Raw genomic sequence first — 14,543 nt, 5'->3', positions numbered from 1 at the left:
CTGCTGGGATGTGTGGTCATGTGTTTCTGTATAATCCACCCATTACCGGAATAAAAATATCTGTCTGCACAAATAATTTTCCCCAATAAAATCCAATTATTCCATTTCTATGCAGCCTGTTTATCGCCTATTCTAAATAGGAAGCAGAACAATTAAATGCCTATAAGATAAACAGAAATGTTACTCATCCCAATAATTTTGAGTGACCTCACCTTGCAAGCTCGGGATAGTGTTGCTTGTTGCTACAGCAGAGACTGCTTTGAGGACGCGAGAGGCCTGATGTCTCCATGTAGTGCTGGTCTGGTCCCATAGTGACGTGAGGCCAATAATAAGACACTGCAGCTCCTGAGTTTCCACCAGTCCCTCCACATTGACTGGCTGCCTACAGAGCTGAAGGAGAACCTGGAAAAGAGCAAGGGAAGAAGTTTAGAGAAACCAAAAGCGGCACCGAGGCTAGGCATGTGGAGCTAGCATGATGAGGAGGCAAAAAATACAAATGCCAGTGAATGAAAATGTAAATCGATGCTATTGCCTCAACTGACCTGCGTCAGCGGCTCCTGAAACGTCTCTTCTATAGCCAAGTCCTCCTTTTTGGCTGGGAGGCACACTAGCAGGTACAGACATTTCACCAACGCAGCAGGGAGCCCTGGGTTTATACAGGACAATATATCCTACAAACACAAACACATAAATCAGTGTTAACATTTTGATTAAAAACAATACCTTTTATCTAAAAAAGAATTTTAGAGAAAAAAAATTCCAGATCTTCAAAATATCTTTGAATACCACTTATAATAATTCATATTATCCTAGTTTTGGGAAGTTTAATACATTGTGGAGATTTGTGTTGTCCAACGTCCAATATCAGTCAAGGGCTTCACATAATAAGTTTCCCCATGAATGAGCGACTCCCATCAAATGTAAAAAACATTTGACAACATTGATCAACTGAGAGTATGGAGACTTGATGTCACTTCACTTTAAAACTTAATTTTCACTCACTGAGCTGTCAGCTGTCAGCAGCAGCAGAGACTTTAACAGCAGCCATCCTTGATTGTCTCTCGACTCACAGTTTGTCTCCTTAGTATCATGCCTCTGGAAGAACCGCACCACCTCACCACGAGCCTCCTCTGTAAACAAAACAACACTCAACATGACTCAACATGTGCTGAACAATAATCACAAAGACTAACGTAACATCAGGAAGGAGCCAAAGACAGTCTGACTGTAATACTGTCGTGGTTTCTCTTCACAATCTCTGGTCTCAGAAATCAGTAAAATCGAAATCCACATTCCAGTCAAGTGCACCGGTGTTCAAATAGAAAGCGAAAGGCATATCTAGAAAGTATTTGGGTGGTTCAGTGGTCTCAGAAAAGTTTCGTTTCTATTTTGAGAGAGAAAATTTGCATTGTTTCTATATTTGCCAAATGTCAAGTTCTTGTGCTACGCAAGAGTTCCTGGGAAACTATTTGAACATGAAAGGGCCCCCCCCAAAAAGAACAACCGTGCCGGAGAAGGAAAAGTCACACTTTTGTTGTATAATAGTTAATAAAATAAATAAATGTTGTACTTTTTGTTAATTTTTGCAGGGACAACCACAGTTAAAAGTAATTGTACCAGAGTTAGCTACAAGCTAATTTGCATCTGTTGTCCCAGGGCAGGTAGACAAAAAAAAAAACCACATGATAACAAATACACTACGTACATAAAACAGCACAATACATCAAAATGCAACAGTGTGAGATAATAAATAGAATCAGAATGATAAATACAATAAATACAAGGCAATCACTTCTGTGCTGACTTTAGCCAAAGCTTGATGCTGGTTTTAAACACTGCTAAGCTTCCTGAGTCTCTAATGTCTGTGGGTATGGAATTCAACTTCCCCACCACTTTAACCGTGAATAGCTACCACATGCACCATGTTAGCGCCTTACTTGATACCTGAGCTGCACTAAAAACCAGAAGCGTCCACTTCCCTAAAAACAAAAAAGCTTCTCCTTCATACTTCCAGAAAAATACAAAAACAACCAGCGACAGAGGGACAGGGAGTAGGACAGGGGAGACACAGAGAGAGAAAACTGACTGAATATCAGTAAATCAATCTAACACCAGAGAAAGTATATAAACCTCAAGAAAGGAACTACATATTAAGCGTTTCCACATTTTTCTTAACAGATCGCATGTGCTTTAGCGTTCCATTTTCAACTATTTTTAATCATTTAACATTATAAACTATTAAAAAATAGTTTAATTAATTTTACATTACGAGAAAAAAAGAAACTACTGGGAAAGAAACGCAGCACACTGAAAATGCAGAAGTAGACAGAGGAGGTAGAAAGTTTCTCCACCTGCAAAAAAAACCCCCGTTGTATTTGCTATGATATGAGCAGCTGTTAGTACCTGCAGGTCTTTCTGCTAGTCTGCTGTGGATGTTTTGGATGACAGTATCAGCAGTGAGGGCTGCAAGCCCCTTTATGTTCAAACCTTCAAGTCTGCCACCATCCTCACAGACCTGGGAACAGAGAGGAGAGAGTCCGTCACAAAAGACACTGGAGAGCAAAAAAACAACCTGTAGTGATATCCTGAAAAATGAAACATGAGATTATGTCTACTGCAAAAGGCATTTTGGGGTGAAAATGGTATCTAAACATGTCTATAATATGAATTTTAAACTGTTTTGGTGTGGAATTATTAGCATAAAATGACATGTTGTGCTCAATGGATTGTACATGCCTTGTACTGTACAGTACATACTCATGTATGACATACTTGCTCTACAACATTTGGTGCATTATGAGATGCGGTAAAACAATGTAACCATGTTATAGTTGAATATCAGCTACTTTGGGTAATGCACTATACTATAAATAATAGAAGCCAGTGTGTACCACTGTATGCTCCTTTCAGTTCCATAAGAGGATATCGCATTTCACTGAGTTTGCTGTTCTTAAGTGAGGCCCTACGTTCTGGTCATGAGGCAGTAACACACATAAACACACACACAGAACCACACGCAAACCAAAGAGTGATTACGCCTGCAGCTGTGAACCCAATCAATGGTGGTACACACACACAGATCTGTGGTGGAATTTACACCGAGTGTGTGATGCAATTCAGGCATGGAGAATGAGAAATCCCTCTTCTTCCAATTAATCAAAGCGAGGCCTGAACTTATGGATCTGAAGCGCTTTTATATTTCACGTGACAGTTCAGTAAACTGTATAGATTTACTGAGAGACCACGTACACATTCGTTCAAGAGATGGTGATGGGATCAGCTGAGAGCCAAACATCTGACTGCCATCTCATGTTGTTTCATTCGAGTAGTGTGGAGCGGTTTTGGAAACCACAAAGTCTTGCGGCACCCACTTAACCTTTTCAAAGTTGGGTATTAATTTGAACTGCGGCTCCACTTTAAATTCTCCTGCCATGGTCGATTCATGATTCCACAGTTATTTATTTCAGGATAGAAAAAAATAACTCACTTGGTTGACTGATGAACAGCAAAATGTAACCCTGAAAATGATGCTTGGATGAACAATGAGAGCTAAAAAGGCACACAGTGGTCCATACCTGTATGTAGAGAGGCAGGACTTTGACTAGATGCTCCTCTCTCTGCTCTAAAGGAACATGGTCAGTGCTTTGGTCGGGGCTCGAGTATGCGTCAACTCCCAGCTCCTGTAGTTGTTCTTTGAGCACTTGGAGTTGGGGGTTCCTACAAGAGCCCTCCACTTTCTCCACCTTCAGCTCCACAGAGACAGATAACTCCCCTGAAGCACTCAGCTCTCCAGTTTCCTTATTGATCCTTTCCCCTTTAGCAGTCTGGTCCTGGAGGGAAAAAGAGACAATAGTGAGAAATCCTCAGATTGTTCTATCGTTTCTTTTAGATACCCAGAGTTTACATAATATCCTGAATGTATTTTAATCAGATTTCCCTGAATTGTCTGTCTCACTTCCTCAAATAAATGTGTCCCAAATTAAACCTTCAGCCCTCCTCCCCTACCCCACACATCACACTGTCTGCATTGATAAATCACCAGATAAAAGAGCAGACCACTGGCAGTCATGTGCCATATTCATCAACTAGTTCTCAACCTCTGTGAAGGATCCGCATGGTATGATTGATGCCCAATTTCCAGTAACTGAAAGCCCATAATGTCAGTAAATATTAAAAGCTTTTCAAGCTTCAAACTCATCTCTGCATGGGCAAATTACTGCAGATTGTTTTATATCACGTTTGTATTCTTTCCTTTTCTCCCGTTTAGTCAACGTTTTTTAAAAATCTAATTTTAGGAAACCTGTCATGGTATAAAGAACACACCGCTATATGCATAAAATCTGAGTAAAAAAAAGCTGACCTTTTATATGCAATGAGAACAGTGAGATCTACATTAGCATTTATCACAGTCCCTGTACCATCCAACATCATAGTACTACTTTGAGGGGGCACATGCATTGAAAGGACGCATACCTTTGCAAATGAAATAAAGTATTGACTGAGTTAATCTTTACATGTAAACTATTAATTAAAAATTGATACAGCAGTTTTGAGAATCAATACAGTATCGCAAAACATTTTTTTGCGATACTGTATCGATATTTGACATTTTCTTACACCCCTACTAATCAGTCCTGTCACTTACTGTACAAGTGAAATTAATTTGACTATTTGAAGTGAACATATGCAAAATATTGCAAATTGGGACCTTTTATTTCTTGCAAAATCGAATTAATGTGACACTGATATAACCCTAAGATGTTCTGTCCCTCTCAGTTGCCCCTAATATTGCCAAAGTTATTGATCTGAGCTGATTCTGATCATGTGAAACAAAATTCCTCTGCAGTTTGAATTTCCTCACACGAGGCTGCTAAACTGTGTTACACTTGTATGTCACGCCAAGTGTGAATAAGGAGTCCTGCTCCCAAGCAGACATGTTATGATGACTGAGATTTTGACTAGAGCATTGTTTCCTCATTACACTGATAGTATTTTGGGGGATTTCTGTTTAGAGTTACTCACTCATGAACAATGTGGGACATTGGTAGGAGCGGACTGCTAAACTGATAAGCCAGAGCCGGTAAAATGAGATGGTAAGTAAAGGGAAAGGCAGTTCACATTCCAGAGAAACTAATTAATACTTTGATGTTTTCTCATGTGAGAGAGACCGATAGCAAGATGGCGCAAAACCATCCAAAGTCGCCCCTGGCTTGTGAAATGGGAAAGCACATATCCCTATTGACAACAACATACAACCGAGTATGTCAATGTGAAAGACATGATCATGGGTACAGTAACACTTCTGCCACCTTCAATTTAAATTTCAAAAGGAAAAGGAAAACATGGGTTAAGTCCACTTACCTGTACTTGCGTGAGAGCCATCTGGGATTTTCCTAGCTCTAAGAGGAAGCGGTCATCTGTGTTGTGTTATTCCAACTGAGTTGTCTGTCTGTGTTTCCATGTCAGGAGGAAAGACAAGCAGAGACCTGCTCAGACAAGACTAGTGCCTACTATACTGACCCCTCTGTAAAACCACCCGCCCCCTACTAATCTGCACCAAGCAGACTGAACTTTGAACAAGCCCAGCAACTCAAATCAGCTGGCCCAGGTCATGTGCCTTCTAACTTCCTTAGAGAAGCAGAAGTGAAAAAGTGTGGTTGAGCTGGTTGGATGGGGCCCTCCCACCACGGCTCAAAGAAGAGTGCCTGGCTTTTTATAGACGTGGTATGATATATTAATCACTGTGACAGGATCCAGTGATTCACCAAATAAACCAGTAAACACAGCTTGTAAGGATTGAAGGCTTAGACTTGTAGGGGAAACAATAAAAAAAAACAATTGTGTTTTCTTGTTATAAAAGACTAATCCATTCAAAAGGAACATAATGTATTGTTTGATATTTCACTTAATGGTCCTTTAACTCATGTTGAGTTGGTCAATGTGAAGTGTAACTGCACTGAGACTGGGACACTACTGTGAATGTATTTATTGGTGGTGACATGGGACATTATATCAGTGCAACCATAACTTAGCCAGCTAAACGGCGCCATCTGGTGGGTTTTAATGACATAGAAATATGCCCCCGTTTTGATTTTCTATTAACTTATTTGTTGATTTAATTTATTATACTCTCGTATTTTTGTATTATTATTATTGTTGTTTGTTTGTTTTGTTTTGTGTGTTTGTTTGTTTTTTAAACTCTATTCTTTCTTTTTATCATTATTATTATTATTATTATTATTATTTATTTTCTCAATTTTATTTCAATTTTGAATATTGAAGTTGTTTTCTTTAGTGTACTTAATGAGTTTGTCTATAAGCTCATCTACTTAAAAATGGGTTTATAAACTATTGTTAATCGGAACTGTAAATTGCATTTATGAAAACAACCTTGAAAAAAGGGAAAAAATAAAGTATACATAAAAAAAAAAGAAATATGCGGACAGCAGCCAGATAAAGAAAAAACTGTCCTAAAAAATAAATGAATAAACTTAAAACCTGCTCAATCATGTACCACTGACCTTTTGTTGACTCGAGTTATTTTAGCAGGAACACTACAGGTGTAATGGATTACATTAATGATGCTAACTCAGTGGCTTATTGAACGCAGACACTATTCAAATTATTAAATTACACCTTCTTCACCTATTATGAAAGTCAAAATGTCTAAGAAAGGACTCATTTGAAAAAAGAAAAGATAAATGAGCACAGTCCTGATGTTTTCACTGATTAACTAGCTAGCTAGACTCCTCCATCAGTCCCAGGACTCACCTGCTGCAGGTGAAGCCTCTCTCAGCTCCATGGTCGTTATCCTCCATGTTCACGACATGTATCTCTTCTCTGCAGGTCTCTTCAGTTTCGCCTCGGACTGATAACGTTACTACACACTTCAGTGCTTTGACACAGCTTCGTCCTCGCATTGTTGCCGCAGTGTTAACTAACTTTTATAAGCTGACAGCGTGTAGAGAGACTACAGAGACGCCTCCGAGGCTCCGAGCCAACAACACGCATTTACGCCAGTGTCGCAAACGCAAAGCCGTCTCTGAACACTGCTTCAGTATCGTGCGTTGCAGTCTCCATGGTTGCAGTATGCAATTAAACTTTGGCACAATTAAATAAATGCATTTCTTGCTTATGAGGAGTTAACATTAGAAATATTTATTTTAAGCTAAAAAAGTTATATAAAAAATCTGTTTTCCAAATTTCTGCCCCAATAACTCCTCGTTCAGCCTGACACATCGCTAATTGACTTTTAAAGGTCCCATATTATGCTCATTTTCAGGTTCATACTTGTATTTTGTGTTTCTACTAGAACATGTTTACATGCAGTAATGGTCAAAAACAAAATTATTTACCTCATACTGTCGGCCTGAATATGTCTGTATTTACCCTCTGTCTGAAACGCTCCATTTTAGCGCATTTTGGCGGAATTGCAACAGAACTGCGTTCTAGGCAACAGTTTGGGTCCATGTGTTCTTCCTGTCAGCTTATGATATTCACATACACTGCAACCAGGAATAAACTGGAACACATTCAGAATATTTACGTTTAAAACTGCGTAAAGGGTCTAAATATTGTATATTCGTTACATCACGAACGGGCAGAAATCCTCACAGTTTGTTTCAAATGATGAGTTTCTGAATACGGGCCGTGTGTATTTCCCTGTGGATTGAGTGTTTCGATACTTTCACAGTATTTATATAGGACTTAAGCCTGCTTTATAATAAAAAAACATGAAAATCTCACTTTTTTATAATATGTCCCCTTTAAAGATGAAAACGAATGTCTTCATAATCGCAAACATTTTGAAAAGATTTTTGTGGATTTTATTTGTTTACACATACTGTATAAAAAAGGCACAAGTAGAGATTTCATAAACAACAACAAATGTGATGGAGAGGTGCAAAAAACCCTAGATTGGGCTTGATCAGGGCACTCTCCAATGCATACCTTAATCAATTTTAAAAAGAGGATAAAGTATTAAAAAGGATGGTAAAGAGAGAGAGAAGAAAAAGAGAAGATTAAACACACTAGCAAACATCTATATACATTCCTGCTTTATAATTTAAAAAAAATGAAAATCTCACTTTTTTATAATATGGGACCTTTAAGGTGTTATGTCAAAGATCTCTGGTGTTATTTTATTTATAGGGACCACGTGTTATATTGACGCATGTGACATCACAAGTCACGTGTCCTACTGCAGCCAACCAGGTGTCCAGGGCGTGGTCTGCCTCAATCAGTTTAGCACACAATGAAAGATCCCCGTTATTTCTGCAGCGAAAGATGATCTCTCTTCTCTCTTTACATCATCATGTTGTAGCGCTTCGTCCGAAGAGCTGATTTTTTGTTTCCGTTTTGCAGTTTGTGTCGGTGGAAGTGACAGCAGGCCGCCTCTGTGCAGACATCATCATAATGCATCCGATGCCTGTGTGCTCCGATAGCGGTGGAGACATATATGACTGTATACAGAGAGGAGATATTGAACTGTGTATACAGTTCGTTCAAAATGACCGATCAGTTCTCAAGCATAAAGGTAAGGTGGAATAAGATGCAATGAAATCTTAATCTGATCAGTGTGGTCTTTTATTTACAGCATATTTGTGAAACTACAGGCCACTACTTCCTACTGTGTTTCTGTCTGAAGCATAGCTATACATACATGTAGGAGCTTGTCACTGATGGTATTTGTTCATTATAAAGCCAGGAAACTGCTGATTAACAATATTTTCCAAGAGAATAAACCTGTTATACCTATGTCATATGTCTGTAATTCACACTTTGTCTTTTGCAATCTGTATAATTTGCAAATATTTCAGCATTGGACAAGTATAATTTTACATTATGCTATTTTCAAAGCAACCCATTTAAACTTGATCGTTCTCCAGTGTCTCCTGATGTGATTTTGTCTCAAATGATGCCAAGAAGGGAAACCTAACCCTGCTGCAGCTCCTCTGTGAGCCGGTCTGGCACAGATCTAGATGGACAGATCCTGTGACAACACAGCACAAAGTCACATTGTGCGAAAGGAAACCTTAACCCCCGAACTCCAACAATCAACAGGCTGACAGGCCGTGCATTTATGTCAGGCCTTTAGTCACAGAGACTGCAGATCTGACTGTAACGTGCATGTGTTTGTCTCCATCCAGGCTGGGGTGGTTTCACCCCGCTCCACTACGCTGCCCTCCATGGTAACCGCGCCCTGGTTGACTTTTTCCTCAGCAATGGAGCTGACCCTAACGTGACATGTGATGCAGGACAGACATCCTTTCACTTTGCCTGCAGGTGCGCAGTAGTCGCACATTTAGGTCTCTAGTGTTAAACAAACATGCCTGGATTCTTGAGGTGACAGTGTCATGATGTGAGCAGCGTGCATTTTGTTCTGGATGTGATCCTGTGTAATAACAGTTTGTGCTTTTGACCCCATCAGGCAAGGGAACATCTATATCATACACCAAATGATGCAGTACGGAGCTGATTTGCGCCTCATTGATCTGCAGAGAAAAACATCCCTGCATCATGCAGTTACTGGGGGCAGCATGTGAGTAGAGGAAACAAAACATCACAAAATGTGTTGTTTAGGTTTTATATTTGTTTGGCTACACAGTCACACACACAATATATATATCATGCATGCACTAACTGTTAGTTATGTTTCCCAGTGTTGCAATACACTACTTGTGGGAGACAGGAATGTTCCGGTTCTCAGACACCGACATGTACCATGTGACACCGCTTCACCTGGCTGCATCCACGGGCAACACAGAGGTGGTCCGGTATTTGCTCAGAGACCAGGTAGAATGCTTCACTCAGTATAGTCACTCTCATTAACCACTCATAAAACTGTAGGCAGCCATTTCCAGCAAATAAGCTCAGTACACAACCTAGCACAACATTTGCAATTACAAAAATGTACATCCATACTTGGACATGTGACAAAGATCAGTTAAATGTTAAGATGCATTTGTGAAACTGAGCGCAGTGCAGCTCTCTTAGCAGTAGATGTGCACCTCAACCCTCTTGTTTGTGTTTCAGAGATGTGCTGTGGATGCAGTCGACCAGCAGGGAGCGACCGCGCTTCATGTCGCAGCAGAGAGGGGTGGAGTGGAGGTGGGCTGGACGCTGCTGCAGAGGACAGGCTGCAGGATGCTCTATCAGAAGACCTACAGCGGCCTCACGCCACTGGACCTCAGCAAACAGGGGAAAACATTTAGGTGAATCTGCTGTCTTTACAAATCTCTGGAAAAACACTGACCACTGCATGGGATAGTAACACCCCTCAGTACCTTTAGACATCCAGTATGTTCACATTCCCAGATTTCTCTTGGGATCCTGATGCTGATTAATTCATTGCTTTACTGTGTATTTTTCTCCAGACATCAGCAACTCACCAAGCTACTGAATCGGTACATTCATGAGCCATTACACCACAAGCCCACAGAATCTCATGGTGAATATTACTCTGTCGTTTTGATCATTCACCTAGCAAATGAAAACATGATGATTATGATGATAATAATGGCATTCACGTGTTTTATATTTGTATCATGTGTCTTTCCTCACCAGTTTTGTATTACTGGACACTGTTGTTTCCAAGCCTGAGTGGAGCTGCCATCCTGCTGATAGCAGCCATGTTGGGAGGCTACGGGGGGCTGACCTGCGGTTTGCTCTTCCCCTGGCTGGCCAGAAGCATCTTCACACAGTTCCACCGCATGACCACATACCAAAGGTTTGATAAAAAATGTTGCACACGTAAAATGTTTATCAGCAAGTCAACATAATTCACTGTGTGTTATATCTCTCCGTTAATTTAGCGTCCGTCTTCCTTCCAGGTTACCCAACCCGATCTACCTGGGAACCCTCTTAGCTGGCTTGTTCCATTCGCTTCTCTGCTTCTATGGAAAGATAATGCCTAATATCCTTTACAAATGTAGGACATGTTAAGTCTCATACCCGTGCATATGTTTGTATTGAAAAAAAGACTTTATAATCTTAAATTAGATTATTATTGCCTTGTTTGGGAGTATCAGTTGACTGGACCATAGAACTTCTAGCTGGTATGCACATTAAAACACCAGGATCCGAAAGCCATTTAACCATTTATTGAGGGAGGATAATGGGTGGAGGTTGAAGGATGGATAATGGATGACGATGTTGATGATTTTTCTGTACAAAACACAAATGAAATCAATATATTGGCATTCTTACCACAATTAGAAATAATGAACTAGAGGTACATAGGTTATCTTACATTATTAATGCATCAACCTCTTAAGGATGAAATACTTTAACATTCTCCATCTGGATCCAAATTATAACAAACACAAGTCAATACCAATTAACACCATATACAACCATTTTCTTCTAAAATTAACTGATTGCCTTACTTACTGGGTTTGACTGTAGCTCACAGGTAGGTGGCCTATATCACACAGCTTCAGGACAATACCATGATCTATTAAGGAGTTGAATTCAAACATTAAATTAAGATAGAGCACATGTAGAAATAACTCAAAGAATATAAACTGTATGTTGTCTAAAACAAATGATCAGAATCACTGTGATCAAACTTATTGGTGTGGCAGCATGGTCTCAAACAAAAGGATCTGAACAGAACACACCCAGCCTTTATATAACCTCACCTTCTCTATGCTCCTGCACCCACTACTACCTGGTCTCACACAAGGCCTATTAAAGGAGGGAGGGACATGGGCGGACACGGGCGGACACGGATCTTGGGTTATGGGGTATGACCATGTGTATGACACATGCGCAGTGTAACTGAAGCTGCGGTCGTTGCGATTGACTCAATTTCGGCGAGGGCAGACCATATTTTACTGCGCATGTGTTATACCCTCAAAGATATGACGCGTTGATGACGCATGACCCAGCCTCCTTCAATAGGCCTTGGTCTCACAGAATTGACTGGAGGCTTGAGATTTTGAACATGTATCATGTGGCTTCTTTTTGCCCTGCTAGCAGTAATGACATCTCAATGTTGGTCCCGTCCAACACTTTGGTTCAGAGACGAATATCTCAACCAAAGGCCATAATTATCACGCTACTCTAAATATTATGGCGCCACCCTCAGGTCAACCAACATTGTGACCAACATTTTGGTCTATGACAAGATATTCTAAAAGTAATAGTTGGATGTTCACAAAATTACCTGTGAATAGTCTTCAGAGGATGAATCCCAATATTTTTCATTAACCTCTGACCTTTCATCCAGTGCCACCATTGAGTCACTCAATGAATATTTGAAGGGCATAATGCATTTGTTAAGCATATTTGTGCTTCCCAAAGAATACATTTTTATTGTGGACAGTCCACAAGTTTTCTTGTGAAAATTGTCACCTAAATATACACAGTGAGGCAAATGTAATCTAGGATTTTGTATATTAAAATGGCATGGGTTCATCCTTAACCTTTTGAATGTGTGTGGCCAACCAGCGCTCTGGTCCAGGTGTCAATGTTCCACTTCTCCCTAGTCCTCGGTTTGTTCTGTAAGGTTCTGACTCAGGATCCTGGGACCCTGGAAAGAGCGGACGCAGATCCTCGGTTCTCCTGCATCGCTGACCTGGTGGAGAGCAGCCAGAGCCCCCACAGGTTCTGTCCATACTGTGAGGTAAGACATGGTCCACGGTCCTTCCCTTACAAAAAGCTCAGATGTCATAATGAATTAATGATGTGACAATTAAATGCGATGGAGTATTTATGGCGATCAAGTCTCTGCCAGTTGATTTTCATCCCATAGTGAAATTAAAAAGCAGTAATCAAAAGCAGTATATGTCTGAAAGGTAGGAAACAATGCACAAAAGGTTGCTGGTAAAGTTAAAGATGCACTAGTTCCTGGGCTCCATCCTATAATAAGTATGTTGCTCTCCTCCCCACCCCATCTTTGCTCTCCTCATAGCTGTTTCCGCCCGACTACACGAAGCACTGCAAGCTGTGTGACGTGTGCGTCAAAGACTATGACCACCACTGCCTTTTCCTCAACCGGTGCGTCGGCCGGGGCAACCACCGCCTTTTCCTCTTCTTCATCCTCTCCATGCTGATCGCCCACTTCCTTTTCGTTGCCACGGCAACAAGTTACCTGTACGACAAGATGCCCGTGATGGGTCGCAGCTTCTCAACGTGGCTCACATTGTTAGGGGAGGAGTTCTGGGTTGTGGTCATGATGGTCATGAACGCACTGACGCTGCTTTGGGAGGTGTGGCTACTGATTGAGCAGTTTGACGCCGTTGCCACGGGAACGACCACCTACTTCAGACAGTGCGAAAGCTCGGTGCGGCAGAGGTCAATGGGTCAGCGCTGGGTTATAGTGCTGTCGTATCTGCTGGAGGGTCGACGGCGGGTGGGCAGCAGCTTAGCGAAAGAGGACACGACTTCCATAGACATTTAAAACTGTCAGTTTGTCTTGTATCTCGAAACTGTTTCATCGCTCACTTGCTTCTCAGTTTACAGTCTTTGGTGTGCACTAAACCTAGTGATAATGTCCTCATTAGATTCAATAACTCCCTAATGCCATATAACATGTTGTACTTGAATGTAAAATTTGGTTACATCTCAATATTCTATTTTAATATACAGTCGGCTATATAGCAGATTTGTCTGGCTAACAGGATAACTACCACTAAGAGTTTAGATGTTCAGCTAGTTTTTAGAGACCTCACTGAATACTTTTAAAACAACAGTGTCCTAATGAACGTGTTGGTTTACATTGTTCTGTGTGAAGTACTTGATATTTCCAAAACTGTGTTTTAGCAGGATACGCCTCTGAATGAATGCTCACATTCACACCTGTTTTTAAAATCCACATCAGAATGCTTTTTTAACATCATTGATATTTGTGTGTGTCATCACGGTGTGTAAAGCATTGTTCAAAGTCGTGAAGATGTGTGTACTACTCATAACATTAGCAGGTCCTGTGATTAGCTATAGTGATAATGGTTAATAGCAGGTGCACTGAAAGCCTTTGTTCCTGACATAATACCATTACCACTCTGACCTGCTCCCAGTCATTGGAGCCATGACACTTCCTCTATCTGCTCTCACTAATGACACATGGCTCTTTTCATGGCTTCAATTAAACACACTCATTTCCTTTGTGTCCCCCAGGACCATATTTCTAGATTATAGATGATGTTCCCCACACCCCCTCGGAGGCCGGTGTGTCTGGACTTCGTCACGTGACATTATTTAGTGTCTACTGTACTGCCTGTCGTGCATATGGAGTGGTGAAGATGAGCGCATGTAAGCCTGTGAGTGCTTCTACTGTATTTCTCTGTCCCCGGATCAGTGTTATTGTATTCAACTGGCTGCCACTTGTCGATATCCCAATATATTTTATATGTACTAATGTATTTTATCTGTGGTTGCACAGTTCATTTGGGTTTCCAAGATGATACCTCATTTGTGCCATGATGTTTTCTTATGCTGTAGGAAAATGATGCTGAATGAAAATAACACATCACTGAAATCTATAAATAAATAATAAGAACAATCTTTCTTTTTTTATCTCACACTGTGTGCAGGGATGG

General features: G+C 40.6%; 2 protein-coding genes across 5 annotated transcripts in view; one reads left to right on the top strand and one right to left on the bottom strand.

Moving 5' to 3' along the window:
• Positions 1 to 7,371, bottom strand: part of wdfy4 (WDFY family member 4) — a 46,442-nt gene extending 39,071 nt beyond the window's left edge. For 2 of the 3 annotated variants that reach the window (XM_037782456.1, XM_037782455.1), the window contains exons 1-7: positions 6,772 to 7,303; positions 5,362 to 5,449; positions 3,576 to 3,830; positions 2,404 to 2,515; positions 1,003 to 1,130; positions 543 to 671; positions 213 to 402 (exon numbers count right to left, since the gene is read on the bottom strand). In XM_037782456.1, coding sequence (XP_037638384.1) covers positions 213 to 402; positions 543 to 671; positions 1,003 to 1,130; positions 2,404 to 2,515; positions 3,576 to 3,830; positions 5,362 to 5,382 — 835 coding nt within the window. In that variant the 5' untranslated portion in view covers positions 5,383 to 5,449; positions 6,772 to 7,303. Of the gene's footprint in view, positions 1 to 212; positions 403 to 542; positions 672 to 1,002; positions 1,131 to 2,403; positions 2,516 to 3,575; positions 3,831 to 5,361; positions 5,450 to 6,771; positions 7,304 to 7,355 lie in introns of those variants that run through there. The other variant, XM_037782454.1, reaches the window with a different exon arrangement.
• An 847-nt stretch (positions 7,372 to 8,218) lies between these two features.
• si:ch211-223a10.1 (palmitoyltransferase akr1) lies at positions 8,219 to 14,506 on the top strand. 2 transcript variants are annotated; one of them, XM_037781421.1, is made up of 10 exons: positions 8,219 to 8,536; positions 9,150 to 9,285; positions 9,431 to 9,541; positions 9,663 to 9,795; positions 10,036 to 10,214; positions 10,377 to 10,450; positions 10,567 to 10,729; positions 10,815 to 10,915; positions 12,438 to 12,628; positions 12,917 to 14,506. In XM_037781421.1, the coding sequence occupies exons 1-10, from the start codon at positions 8,416 to 8,418 to the stop codon at positions 13,403 to 13,405; spliced, it is 1,698 nt and encodes a 565-aa protein (XP_037637349.1). In that variant the 5' UTR covers positions 8,219 to 8,415; the 3' UTR covers positions 13,406 to 14,506. The 2 variants fall into 2 exon arrangements, with proteins under 2 accessions (XP_037637349.1, XP_037637350.1); XM_037781422.1 differs by having other exon boundaries at positions 8,416 to 8,536; positions 10,833 to 10,915; positions 12,917 to 13,405.
• The last annotated feature ends 37 nt before the right edge of the window (positions 14,507 to 14,543 follow it).

This window comes from Sebastes umbrosus, chromosome 10, assembly GCF_015220745.1.
Source record: "Sebastes umbrosus isolate fSebUmb1 chromosome 10, fSebUmb1.pri, whole genome shotgun sequence".
Taxonomy (NCBI): Eukaryota; Metazoa; Chordata; class Actinopteri; order Perciformes; family Sebastidae; genus Sebastes; species Sebastes umbrosus.
This window is presented reverse-complemented; position numbering and strand designations above follow the sequence as displayed.